This window comes from Echeneis naucrates, chromosome 13 (genome assembly GCF_900963305.1).
Source record: "Echeneis naucrates chromosome 13, fEcheNa1.1, whole genome shotgun sequence".
NCBI lineage: Eukaryota > Metazoa > Chordata > Actinopteri > Carangiformes > Echeneidae > Echeneis > Echeneis naucrates.
Genome location: NC_042523.1, coordinates 15,437,307 through 15,451,818, shown reverse-complemented (window position 1 = coordinate 15,451,818; position 14,512 = coordinate 15,437,307). Strand labels below are relative to the sequence as shown.

At 41.4% G+C, this 14,512-nt stretch overlaps 1 protein-coding gene across 1 annotated transcript in view; it reads left to right on the top strand.

Moving 5' to 3' along the window:
* The window catches only part of si (sucrase-isomaltase), a 71,506-nt gene that overhangs the window by 31,724 nt on the left and 25,270 nt on the right, over positions 1–14,512 (top strand). The window contains exons 20-28 of the mRNA XM_029517793.1: positions 2,948–3,032; positions 6,490–6,546; positions 8,841–8,965; positions 9,109–9,197; positions 9,463–9,512; positions 10,016–10,204; positions 13,408–13,557; positions 13,653–13,859; positions 14,051–14,205. Coding sequence (XP_029373653.1) covers positions 2,948–3,032; positions 6,490–6,546; positions 8,841–8,965; positions 9,109–9,197; positions 9,463–9,512; positions 10,016–10,204; positions 13,408–13,557; positions 13,653–13,859; positions 14,051–14,205 — 1,107 coding nt within the window. The remainder of the gene's footprint in view (positions 1–2,947; positions 3,033–6,489; positions 6,547–8,840; positions 8,966–9,108; positions 9,198–9,462; positions 9,513–10,015; positions 10,205–13,407; positions 13,558–13,652; positions 13,860–14,050; positions 14,206–14,512) is intronic.

Genomic DNA, 14,512 nt, shown 5'->3' with positions numbered 1-14,512 from the left:
GCGCTCTCAAGTGGGGAAAAAACAGTTGAAACAGTCATATTAAAAAGAAAGAGGTAGACATGAGCATAATACAAAAAACAACAATAAAGAGTGTCAGATTATGCAATCCACCTGCAAGAACATGACAGAACATTATTTTCCACCCAGTCTGCATCAGCAAATCACTGTAACCCATACTGCCAAGAGTCGTCACCAATCAGCAACAAAAAAAAAAAAAAACACTTCAGGACTCTGACCAAACTGAGGCCGTGCTTCATTTCATTTCAGTCAGAAAACGGTACCAAAGTCCTTGACTAGTAACTGCAAATATACAATGAGCTTCGAAGCTGTGAGGGGGTTTCTGCTGACAAAGCTAATCCCCAAAACAAAATTATTATGCCTAATACGTTTTAGCGGGATGTGCATTAGAGCCTCGGAACATCACAGCCACTGTGATCCCCCATCCAGAGCAGACAGCACCTTGGCTGCTCTCTTCGATGAAGGCAGAATACCAACAGAGCCCCAAAATACTCTCCACTCCTGTCTATGCAACTGATGTGCCGTGGATGTTGCACTTCACCTTCCACTGATCTGAAGTAGCTAAAGCCATGCACCTCAGATGGACATTTAAAAAAACACCAACAGTTAAACTGATACAAAGGCAATGGTCTGTTTTCCAAGACAAGGTACAGAAACATGTGTCAGGCCTTCCCCACTAATCACACTGACAAAAAATAAACAAAACAGTACTCTGCTCAACAACATGCATGTATCAAAGCAACAGACACACAATTTCTCAGCAAGTTTAAAGCGAGAAGCAGCCAACAACAGTCAAACACAACCACCACTAAGCCAAAGACAGTGTGTGTCTGCAGCAGCAGGTACTCAGCTCGGACAGTCAAACACAACCAGCATTCAGCCAAAGACAGTGTGTGTCTGCAGCAGGTACTCATCTCGGACAGTCAAACACAACCACAACTAAACCAAAGACAGTGTGTGTCTGCTGCAGCAGGTACTCAGCTCGGACAGTCAAACACAACCACAACTAAACCAAAGACAGTGTGTGTCTGCAGCAGGTACTCAGCTCGGACAGTCAAACACAACCACAACTCAACCAAAGACAGTGTGTGTCTGCAGCAGCAGGTACTCAGCTCGGACAGTCAAACACAACCACAACTCAACCAAAGACAGTGTGTGTCTGCAGCAGCAGGTACTCAGCTCGGACAGTCAAACACAACCACAACTAAACCAAAGACAGTGTGTGTCTGCAGCAGGTACTCAGCTCGGACAGTCAAACACAACCACAACTAAACCAAAGACAGTGTGTGTCTGCAGCAGCAGGTACTCAGCTCGTATGATGTCGTCGGCTCCGGGTGAACGGAGGAGGCCGCTGCTGTCCTGTTGGCCGAGGAGACGGGAAGTCCATAAACTGTCGAGGACGGACACCTCACGACTCCATTTTGACTCCAATTTAACTCCTGAGGCTCATGGGGAAAATCCAGAAGGAGAAATATCGACCCCAGTCACTGACCGGTGTATTCCCCGGGAGACATTTGTCCACGGTGAACCCTGCGTGGATGTAATTGGATGTCACAGCAGTGAATGAGTCTGTCAGTGAAAACATATTTTAAGTTAAGTGCCATTGTTTCATGAAGCAGGCCGTCAACGCGGACTGACAGCCGACGTGCTAATCCGGACCCAGAAGCCGGAAGTCTGAGTGATCAATTAAAGGAGCCACTTTGTTTCTAACAATTACGGCGCCAATCACGTAACGCCACTCAGCCAATCACTGTCAGACGTCAGAGGTGACGTAGAAGTTGTCATGCACGGTTTTCCTGTCCACCCCGTGGTTAAGATATCTTTGGACTGGTTATGATAACAAATGGTTCGCGTTTAATTTCTGGCTTACTTCACGAATTAGGAAAATAGGAAATAGGAAGCGATATTTTGTATTATTATTATAACATTTTACAAATGGTGGTATTACTTTGGTTGGTTATGTAGATATAAACTGTAAAAAAAAAATAATGGCTGTCATCATGATGATTGGGAAAACTATTAAAATAAACAATAATAGTCTGCATAGTTAGAGCAGCAGGTGTTAAGCAGGATCATGGCAGTTTTAAGTGGCTTGTCATTGTAAATCCAGACTCCACAGCTCCCAAGGAAGAAAGACCTGCAGTGAGCAACAGGAGGAGAGAGGAGAAAGCAAAATATTAGAGAGAGAGAGAGAGAAACTGAAGTAACAGGAAGGAGAAGAAGAGAGCGCCACACTGCCCGGGCACTCGTGTGCTTGTGGGAATAATGATGCAGTGATTTTCAGAAGGATTATACTGATCCCACTGATGACAACATGGACTAAACTGCAGTTTGAATTGATTTAATGAGAGTGAAGCCCAACATCTCAGTGGTACAACAGTGGCAGGTTAAGTTAAGCCGTAAAGATAAGTTTTAAGTTTCAGAGTTGAAGGCCTCAACAGTGTCAGTCTGATGTCAGCAGGGAGGTTGCTCCAGAGGAGGCTGTGTAGCCAGCAGACAGACAGGAGGCAACTAAGAGCAGAGGATGGAATACAACGATGAAGTAGATCAGACAGATATGAGGGAACAAGCCCATTAAAAACTTTGAACCTCATTAAAGGGACCTTAAAGGCTGATGTAGCATGGATATGGAGGCCATGAAAGGAAAGGAAACCTGTTGTAATATGTTTCTATGTTTAGTTAAAATTCTACCTGCAGTATTCACATAAAAAAGAAGGCATCATTCAGTTAAGCATACTCATACATTGTGTCCAAATGGCTGTCATAGACCAGTGGTAATATTACAGACAGGTAAATACAGGTATTTACTGACATGAACAAAGTGGCGGACCCTGGTTATGCGCAATGAATCTCAATAATGTTCTGGTTACACAGAATAGAATGAAAAATCTACATTATTGATTCTACACACTTCTTTGTCATTCCCTAGGTTCTACTCTGACAGCGCCACCTGGCAAGTAGACCGCCAGTTCCTCTGGGGAAAACACCTGCTCATCACACCTGTACTGGACCCGGTCAGTCAACGCACAAAACTGAACCGAAAAACATTTCAGGAAACACGTATACGTGCTTAAGTCCCTCACATGCACATGCTCATAATCACTGTGCCATGTTTCAACACAGGAACCGTTGTAAACCAGACACAGAGAAATGTGCATGTAGTGCAGAGAGGAATGCTTTTGCAGATGAAGCATAAGAGTTACTCAGAACTCACTCATCGGCATGCACACACATACACAAACACACACAAACACTGACCTCCACTGGGAAAACATGACATGGGATTTTCTTTGTTGCCCTCCCCTCCTCTCTTTCATATCCTCCCTCGTTTCTCTCAGCTCTAATGAGAGCACTGACCTCATTACTAGCAGATTAGAAGTGTAGATAGAAGTGTGTAAGCGTGTGTTTGTGCATGTTTGTCTATGAGTATGTGTGTATGTGCGTGCACCTGTAGATATGTGAAAATGTGCACGCCTGTTCGTGTGTTTGTGCGTTCATATGCAGCAATTGCGGTCATTACAAAGTGGCCTGATTAATAAGCAATTTAGCATGGTCTCTTGTGAATTACAGAAGAGTGGAAAGTGAATTGGATTCATAGTGGGTGTGGGGATAGAATAACTTCACTAAGTGTGATAATGGAAAAGTTTGTGATACAAGAAGTGGAGGGTTTATGCTGGCATTGCCTCAGGGTTTCAAATGTCCAGAGGGCAGGGAGGAAGGGCCTTAAGGTGAAAGTGCTGATCGCCCTTTTGCTGCAACATAAGACAAACAAACAAAAGAAAAAGATAATATACCTACTTCGGGCCCTATCAAGGCCAGAGGCAAAGCTCAAGTGTTGGAAAGGGGAATAGGATGAAAACAATTCCATTATCAGTGGATTTTGTTGGGGCTGGCACCAAATATGACCAATGCTTATTTTATCTTTCTTTAAAAGCAATGTTCAAAGTGTCCTTATAATTGAATAGATTGAAATATTTGCAGTGGAATTACATCTCAAAGAAGGAAAATGATGACACTATTTGTGATGGCGCAGACATGCAATTAATGAAGTAAAGTAGATCAAGCTGTTACTTCGTGGTGCTTCATTCACTCTGTAATCACATGTAAAGCATTAATGAGTTCAAATTCCAAAACAAGTCAGCCCCATCCTCCACAACAATTTCAAAGCTTTCTCACTAACAGTTGTTCTCATGTCCACATTTGGGGCTTAACCAAACCCAAGTAAAACATTAAAAGATGCATCGTACTGCTTGATCAATATTGGATTGAGCCCATACTACTCTACTCCACCTCTCCATACTGAAGTTTAATGCAGGCAGAAATATAGTAAATAGCTACAAGTTACCTAACCGAAGCAGCTGGGGAAAAAAACACATTATTGCCACAATGAAGTCAATACAGTCACAACTGCTGCACCGTTACCCATCTACAAAGGTGGTTCTAATCATTGAACATGGTGTGCTTTGTTTTATATTTGTTGTTTAAAAGTAACGTAGAAGTGCAGCGTCACTGACATGAGCATTTAAAACATTTTGGATGTCTGCTATACGCCTCAAAAAGGATCCCGTCTGAATGACAGCTCTGATGTGGCTGAATATACATCTTATGTGATGGCTGGGTGCTGCTGAGCTGCAGTGCCATGGTTTGAGCTGTAGAGAGGGCAAATGCTGTGAACAGAGGGCCTGCTATCTGATACAGATGCATCAGGCTGTGAAGGGCCCGCATGAAGAGATAGTGCCAGTGACTTCAGTGGGGTCACAGGCTGATCTTTAACAACCCTTGACATCAAGCCTTAACTTTCCTTTTTCATTATACTCCTCTCTCTATGTCTCTCTATTTATCGCTCTGTCCACCTGCCTCTCACTTTCTCTAATGATGCTCTTGCGCTATCATTCAGATCAGTCGATGCTTTAACCTTGATCTCTGTGATATACTGGGGAGATCTCATTCACTCTCTCTCTGTCATCCCCTCTGGTCTTCATACATGCTTTCACTCTCCCTCTTCTTGCCTATTACCCCCTTTTCTTTTTAGCTTATCCTTTCATCACATGTTGGCTCCCTTATCTAATCTGCATTCTCTTAATCAGCTGCTGTCGAATCACCCTTGTGATCCTGTTTCATTTCATCCCATCTCTCATTCACAGTTGCTCTCTCCCTCTCTCTCTCTCTGCCCCTCTCATCTACCTCAGCTACCATCTGATCATTCTGCCAGTGTGAATCTTTGGCCCACCTGATCTAATCTTACCTTATGGCTAACTGAGCTTCAGTACTCTAAATTAGGATACAGGCCTCATGCCTTGTCCCTCTCAATCACAGTTAGCAGCCATGCTAAGTCCTGCAGTCTCTCCCCATTAGTCAGTGCTGTGACTGATAGGCGCCGCAAGCAAATCAGACACCAGAAAACGAGGAAGGGGGGGTGCGTCCTTTTCCTCAGGCTGTCATCCCAGAGGCTGCGCAGCAGCTTTGACAGGTGATCTGCAAACGTGGGCCCTATAAAAGGAATGTTGACTCATTTGATTTATTTAGCAGACAATAATAGCATATATCATATGTTGCTCTTTTTAGTCTTTCCCATGTACTTTATTTGGTGCGCAAATGTGCTCTTATTTGCCTCTCTTTAATTATCTTGTCTTACTGTCACCTCTTTTTGTTCCTCCTAATGACAGGCCTCAAAGGGCCGCAAAATAGGACAGGCAGATGAGGAGAGAGACAGAGGAAGATCGGAGGCGAGATGTTGGTGCAATCATAGCTGCCTTTGACAGACAGGCCTGGCCTACGCAGCTGACATCGTGTATTTCAAAATTTGTCTGGCTTATTTTTCTAGAAGGACCTGTAGCTAGTTTTTTTTTTCTTTCTTTTGCTGTGCACTCTGTGTTTATCTTCCTCTCTTCCTCTGTTCTGCCCTGTCAGAAAGAGCAGGGAAGTAACAACGCTATCAAAGGCTCGGTGCTCTTCTATTGATTGCTCCTGTCTGTCTGCCACCTTAAGCCTCAAAGCCTGTCACCTATCAGTTGTCACTTGATGCTGTCTTTTCCATTATCTGCTACATCATAGCACTGTGGACTGAAATGTCACAGGGGCTTTGTGGAAACTTTATATCAGATGATAGGCAGTTTTTAAAATCATTGCCTTTCATGGCAACATTTTATCATTTTCTTATTTATTATTACGTTGTAGCAATTTATAGCAACAAGACACAGCCATGTTTTCTTTATGGCGTATCGTAGCTTCTTTTCTCATGTTCAACCTTGTAAGATTAAAGTGTCTGGATGGGCACAGAAAGCTAAAGCAGGTGTTACTGATTGCAACCACAAATCAAAGACATGGCATGCCTTCACACAAGACACAAACCTCACACTTTTTGATGTCTGCACCACAAGTCAGTAGTATAACTGGTTGCACAGAATAGCCAAAAAAAAAAAATAAATAAAAAAAAAATAAAACTGAAATCATTGTTCTTGTTTTCTGCAGGGTGTGGACACTGTGAAGGCATACATACCAGATGCTGTGTGGTATGACTATGAAACGGTAAGAATATTCCCTGTTCCCTTTGAGATAATGTCCTCTGCTCTGATGTGAATTCACTGCCCTTCATATGTGTCATACGAGAAATTGAGAAATTCATTGATTCATTCATCTTCAACCACAAGAAACTGAGAAATTATTGATAACAAAATTATCTCAGATATAATTATGTATATTTTAACCCCCCACCCACAGACCATGATAAGACACAGGATAAAAAAAACTAATTTCAATACGATCTAATTAATAAAAAAAAAACATTCCAAATTATTCAATAATTGACACAATTTATCAAAGCTGCCGGAGAGATGTTGTGCTTGAATGCATTTAACTGTATATATGTAGCTGAATTAATTGGTAATATAAATGAACTGCGCTCAATGACAATGATTGCACAGGAGCTTATCAGTATTATGTTACATTAGTGAAATTAACACATACACAAAGAACATGTATCACATTAAAGCCGTTGCCATGAGTTCTTTGTTTGAAACCAAGAGACTACAGTGATAAGACAGAGCGAGAGAAAGGACAAAGATAGAGTAAAAGAGGGGACAGGGAAGAGAGGAGAGAGACTATCTCCCTGACAGAGAGATAAAAGAGGTGTTGAGTTCCTTTGGGACCTTATTTGGGCGTCACAGTGGCAATGTAAAGCGCCCACTGATCAGATGAACGATTAGATTGGCTGTCTTGCCGCCAGCCCCTTGTCCCTGTTAGTCCCCTGTGATTATCTGGGTAGGAAGATGGAGGGATTGGGGGAGGATATTGATGTAGTGAAAATGACCATGAAAAACTAGTTACGGAGGAAAGAGCTAATGCGAAAACAGAAGGATGAAGGAGTCAAAATAGATGGAATGGGAGTTGGATAGCAAGAAAGTAAGCTAGGAAGGACAGTATATAAGACTAAAACGAAGGAGGAAAAGCTTGTTCAAGAGAGGAGATGAGAAGAACAAAAAGGGGGCTAAGAATGACTTTTTGAAGAGAAGCAGGAAGAGGGAAAGTTTGTCCGGTAGGGATAAGAAGAGAAGACAAGGCAAGAGAAGACCTCCATAAGGCAGACAATGAGGGGGTGATACGATCTGAAATTGCTTATAGTCGCTCCACTAACTCCAGCCCACAAACACACCCATAGTCTACTGTACCACACACAATACTGCACACACTCACACATGCATACACATACACACACCTTCAATGGGAATGAAGGAAAATGGGATAAAAAAAAAAAAAAGAAAGAAAAGAATTAGAGCACCACAAGAGAGAATAACAGGACGTGGAGAGGGAAGTAGGTAGAAGGGGAATGAGAGGAGATGGAGAGAATAGGGTTTTAAATTATTTTAGGCTGGTCTGAGGATTCAGTCCTTGGGGGATCAGAAATTAACTTTGTTCTATCTGGGCCCTCAGAGAAATGAGAGGAGGGAACACAGAAAAGATGTTGAGAAATAGCTTGCCTCTACGAACTGGTTGTTAGTCAAACAGCACAGTCATGCATTATATCATTATAATGTCAAAAGTGACATTCATGTTCTTCTCAAGTGAGTCAATCACCGCTTTTTCACCACTTGTCAGATTTCACCACTTATTTCTGAGCGTATGTCCCTCACATGTCCTTGTACATCCAAGTGTGTGTTACTTAGCACACAGATTTTATAAGAAATATAAGAAATATAGCATCAGAATGTATATAAACTATATTGAAGCAATTACAGAAGAATAAACATAGTAGAAGTATACCCTGAAAAGCACACTTTTCATACTATGCTTTGGAGTCTGTAGAAGATAGAGTCAATAGTTAAAAAGCATAAAAATATGCTTTTGACAGACAGAGAGAAGAGGCTCTGAGTTTTCAGTATAATTTGTCAAGGTTGTGGGATGTTTGAGTCCTGAACACATTTTTAATTATTTAGTAATTTCGTGTACTGAAACTTGCAATGCAATCAGGTTCAAATGTTTATTTTTAAGAACACACTTTACTCCTGAGAAGACCAAGAGCCATCATATATAACTATAGATTAACTTCAGCAGAAAGTACCTTTGAACTCATTGGATGTGGTTGGTGGTATGCAGACTCTGACTTCAGAGCCACACACACACACAAACACAGGTTGCAACTAGTTCTCTACCTCACAGCCTCAGAAAAAAAGTAAAACTGCATTGTGAACATGGCAATTTCATGCACAACTGCAACTAGTATTTTCCAATCCGGGCTCGTGTTAAATGATGACCTCTGCCTTAGACTTGAAGGGGGATGTGAAAGTTTTATCTGACCTCATAGATTATGTTGTCCAACCAATTAGATGAAACGGATTGAGGACCGCAGAAAGGAAGTTAATATGTATCTACCAGCTGACAAACTTGGTTTACACATCAGAGGTGGTGCCGTCCTCCCTACACAGAGACCTGATGTCACTACAACATACAGGTACACACACGCACATTTGTCACCTCAATTTGTTCAATAAGCTCTAACAATCAGCAAATCCAGAAAAAATTGTTATATTTACTTTGGCCCACATACACATTTGCATAGATGTGTTTAGAAGCTGTTTGATTTATGAATTCTAGTCGGCGAAACCCAATGGGCTTGATTGTTGCCCTTGATGACAACAACCAGGCAGCTGGGGAGCTATTCTGGGATGATGGAGATTCCCGAGGTATTGTTGCTCTTCTCATTTTGTGTGTGTGTGTGTGTGCGCAAATGCACTGCTGAGCGTAAGACAGCATCATCTGCATCTTCTTATAATCATCCATCACAGGCGTTCTTTTATGAGCATCAAATGAAAGCTCTTATCTTGTCAAACACAAAATGAGTCATTGTGTTCAAATGCTGGCAGTCACCAACTTTAACATCTGACTGTGTTCCAGGTGTCAAAATTAGGTGACAATCATTAATGTCCCTTCTTCCTCTTTTCTTTCCAGACACAGTTAAAACAGGCAACTACATCCACTACACATTCTCCGTTGCCAGTGTAAGTCTCCCTCACGTTTACGCCATCTTTCAAATCCAGCACGTATATTCCCTCTGATCTGAATTTGAGTTCAAAGTTCAAAACCACGAGAGCCTTTTGACTTTCCCAGTACAGAACTCCAAGCATGACTGATCCATGTTATGCTTCTGAAGCTTTGTTGGATCAAGTAGCTTGTGTTCCTGCATCACACAGCACAGAGGATTGCCTTGCATGTTTAATATATGCCAGTGATGTTCTTCCTGTACATTAGCAGTGCACTGGGGAGTGGGCTTTACAGACAGGAAATCTATCAGAACAGCTGTTTGACTGATGGACGTGAGTGTGGGGAATTTATAAGCTGGTCGCTTGACTGGTATACAAGCTGTGACCATAATGCCTTTTTCAATAGACCATATTCATCTATCAATTTAGCAAAAATAATAATGGCAATAATAATTTCATCGCATGCAATTACTTCAATGTGTTTAAATAAACCACATAATTGTGTCTCCTCTGCCTTATAGGGAATGCTGACTATGCAGGCGACCCATGCTGGCTACACCAGCCCAGACAACCTTGAATTTGAGAATATAACTATCCTTGGGTTACCTTTTCCTCCTTCAAATGTCTCTGTGACTCATGTTGGTACTGGGACGCCAGATACTACCAGATTGGTGCCAACCAGCAACATAAAGTATGACGGAGTCAAGCAGGTAAACAGACTTTACCATGCACAGGAAAAGAAATATGTTCTTTTATAAATAATGTAAAGAACTCAGAGATACATTTTAATATGATTGTTCTGCTTACATTAGCTACACAAAATACTGTACATTTTAGCAGCTGCTATTTTTATAGACGTCAGTGGGTTGTATGCATTACAGTATTCCACACAGTCATTACCACCTCCAAAGAGCAGACAGGCAACATTAGCAACTACCAGTAGTAACATAGCAGAGCTTTTAGCTACTTGGTTTGCATATAAAAGGCCAGCATTTAATTTAGTTATGAGGAGAAATTGTGGAATAATTTAAGAAGCGCAGCTTTACTGACTGTGAACAGGAAACGATGGTTGATCAGATCCATAACAGAAAACACACATTACCATGACCTGCATGCACACTCTAGCTAAAACATCTCCGGTGCCAAAAAGCTGAGTGTTGTCAAAACCTGTAGATGGACATTGACTTCATGGGTTTTTGAGAGTGCCACTCAAACAAAGGCCACAGTTGTGTACATAGTTCCAAGAAAACAGCTCTTGGAAAACAAAAGTGGCTCATTAGCCAGTTATCATCATGGGTCAGAAAATCTTTGGGGTCTCTGAAGACCCGCTCTTGCCCGTATTGTGAGATGGCTTTTACATAATGACATTTTAACGATCAGTTAGTTGGACATACCTGATGCTGCAGGTTATTCTCATTCACTAAGCACACAGTCATAGGAACTGAAACACTTTAAAAGACCCTTTGAATTTGGAATCCTGCACTTTATTAATACAGCTGCTGGCACTGATTGTTTTCTTTTTTTTCTAACTGGATTTTATGTCTATATATTTTTATTTTTGTCTATATCAAGATGTATCACGTGGAATTGCATTGTGCAATGCACAATGACAATAAAATCTAAAGTCTATTAATCTTTATTGATGACAATCATGGATGTATTGGTTTATTTGTAGAAGGATCATTATCATTATAATTACTATAATACATAGTGACTCTTGTTTACTCAAGATAAAATGAAATTCCTTCATATCAAAAAAAGGTTGTTAATCACTCACGTCACTATATAATCGCAAGTTTCTTTAAACCATAAATTGCATCCTAACACAATGTATTGAAAGAAAAAAGCTTTTTATTACTCTTTTTTGCTCACAATCAACATCTCACTGATCAGATAAAAAAAAAAAAACTCTTTATGTAGTACGCATGGAGTTAATGTGTGTAGGTATGCACATTGTCACGGCCTGCGGATTTTTATACACCTGGAAACCTGCATGGAAAGTAATGTGCTTACACTTTTCGTCTGTATGCATAGTTTATATATTTGGCCCGAGGCCGAAGCTACGCAGTGAGTGCACTTCACTTGCACCAGAAACATGCCTGAAATTGAGTGCTAATGTTGCTCCGTGTGTGCTGGATATATAAATAATCTAATTGCTAACTGATTTCTTTTTTAATTTATTTATTTATTTATTTATTTTTTATGTGCTTCATGGTGTAAAATATATTGGCATGGGGTGTCAACATTATATTAGATTGATGCAGTTATAGTCTTGCAGCTAAATACTTTATTATTTCAGTGTGTGTATGTGACCATCACCAGCCCTCCCTGGAAGCTAGTTTGTGGATCTTTATTGAGTAGAATGACCTTGTGTGGGAGGGCAGTGCTACACCACAGTGAACACAGGGGGGGAACAAAGGACAGACAAGATGCAGAAGGATGGACAGAGGAAGGGAAGCAGGTGGTGCTGGTAGGAAATGGTGGAGTGAAGGAACCTCAGCTATTCCTGTCACCTCGCTCAGGATTAAGAGAGTCCAGAGGGTTTCTGTGTAGGTCTCTGAAGAGATGGGAGTCCAGATAGGTGAAAGTGTCCCAAAAGAGGAGCTGAGTCAAAGGTAAGGTACACCGTTATGGAATGAAAGAACAGCTCAGCCCATTTTAGGTAGGATAGTGTGTGCTGGATATTTTAATAATCTAACTGATAACAGATCTTTTTTGCATATGCTACATGGTGTAAAATCTATCAAATATTACCACTTTACCAAATTAATACAATATATAATACAATGTATTTCTTAGAATTTTCTGTTTTTTAGGCTTTAAGTCAAAAACACAACATAGCAATCCCACAGAACAAAAAGATAAAAAACATAAACAAAAAGTCCCATTCATGCAGGTATTTCCCATTTAAATGGGAGGTTGTCTTGGATTCCACTATCTTGGGAAAACTTGCTGGATGGATACAGAGTGATATACTCTGCAGCGGCTATGCCGGAAGCCATCTGCCATTCATTTAAACAAGAATGAAACCATTACTGTACTGACCAAGGTTAGCCTCTAAGTGTAAGAAATGATAAGATTTTACATTAGGTGAAAATCCTAAAAGCTTTTAGTGAGTGTGTGTGTGAAACAGAAAAAAAAGAGGGGGAAAGGAGGACTAAGAGCAATGATTCTACAGTTGGTGCCCAGGGTTATGGGTGAAAGCAAGAGTCTATTAAGTCTTGAGAGGTTCAGTTAAGTAATTCTACTGAGATTTGCTTTGTGTGCTCTTCGATATGTGTCCACTTCCTTCATGCGTATGCAGCTGCAGATGTACTTGTGTAGATCCTCAAGGTCTCTGTGGTCACACACACACAAGTGAGCATTTGTCAAATGACTCTCAGTGGCAATCATTTCCCAGGGGTGAAGGGTAAATGTGCTGTTAAACCTAAACTCTGGCTTGTCACGTCCATCAGTCTTTATATGCCTACTCAGATTGGGCCTTGAATATAGCTCACCGCCGCCAAACATCATTAGTTCGATGCACACTCAAACAGAACTGTGCTTTATAACGCAGCAGTCGCATTGGTTCCCGGTATTTTATTTGATTTTCTGAATTACGAATCCAAAATTAAAGGGCCCGTGTAAAAATGCTTGATGTCCTCTCACCAGGTAAGTATGCATCAGATGGTGACTGTAATGACAACAGTGAAAGGCATTCCCAAACTATGCAAAAGACCCATAATTCCCAGCAGAAGCTGTTGAAACAGCTAGGGAAATTAACAGCTGCATGTTTAATTGAACACACAATGTAACATCACCTGCATAAGGGGGTTGTTCACTACTAGGCAACTTGGGAACAATGTTACCAGAGTGGCGTCTTCAAATTTAATAATGCCACCTTCTCTTCTTTCACGCTTCCTTACATAAACAGGTGCTGTTCCTGAGTGGCCTCAACCTGACTGTGGGGGAGACCTACCTGGTGCAGTGGGAGCTGGTGATAGAAGATCACCTTCGCTTTGACTGCCATCCAGAGGACAATGCAGATGAGGCCAAGTGCAAGGCTAGAGGCTGCATCTGGGAGGTGCAGAGTGGCTCTGATGATAGTCCTTCACACTCGCTTTTAACACGAGTCCCAACTTCTAAAATCTCTATGCTTTCCTTTCTCTTCCTACTCAGCCAAGCAGCATTGACCGTGTCCCATGGTGCTTCTATCCAAGTGACTACGGATACAAAGTAACAGAAATGAAGCATACCAGCTCAGGCATAACAGTTGATATCACTCGGAACAAGAAGCACAGGAGCAGCGGTCGCATGGGCTCACCAGACATAGACACGCTCCGTGTTGAGATCCGTTATCACACCAAAGACATGCTGCAATTCAAGGTGCATATTTATTTGTTTGTGCGAGTAATGTTGCATATCAGTGTTTGTGTTTCTCAGTATCTTCCCCTCTGCTCCTTCTTTAACGGCTTCGCTTATCTCCAGTGTACCCATCCCGCTTGGCTGCTTCACATAAACCCACAAATACACACACATAAATTCACAGACGCACTAATATCACCTTCCCTGTCCAGATCTGGGACCCGGTTGAGGATCGTTATGAGGTTCCAGTGCCGTTGTCTGTCTCTGATGCTCCCGAGGCTGATGAAAGCAAGAGGCTTTACAGCGTCCAGATTGCAAACAACCCGTTTGGCATCCAGGTCATAAGGAAAAGCACAGGAACCAAAATGTGAGTACCTCAGTAAAACAATGACGTAACATTGGAAAGAAACTTTCCAAGAGGTAACAATGCTAAGTCAACTCTTCTGGCACTGCTATCCCAATCAGATATGCTCAGGAAAGTTGCCCTGTGAGTAAGCACTTAAACTAGTTTGCTCTTGTTCAGAAGTTGTCATGATGTCACATGAAGCAGCCGCCTGTTGGAGTCTTTTCAAAGCATATCTTTATGCAAGGGTGACATTATTTTGTAGTTAAGACTTCCATGTTTTTTTAGAAGTGTCAGATGAAATGTTACTAATTAAAATTTATGAAGTGTT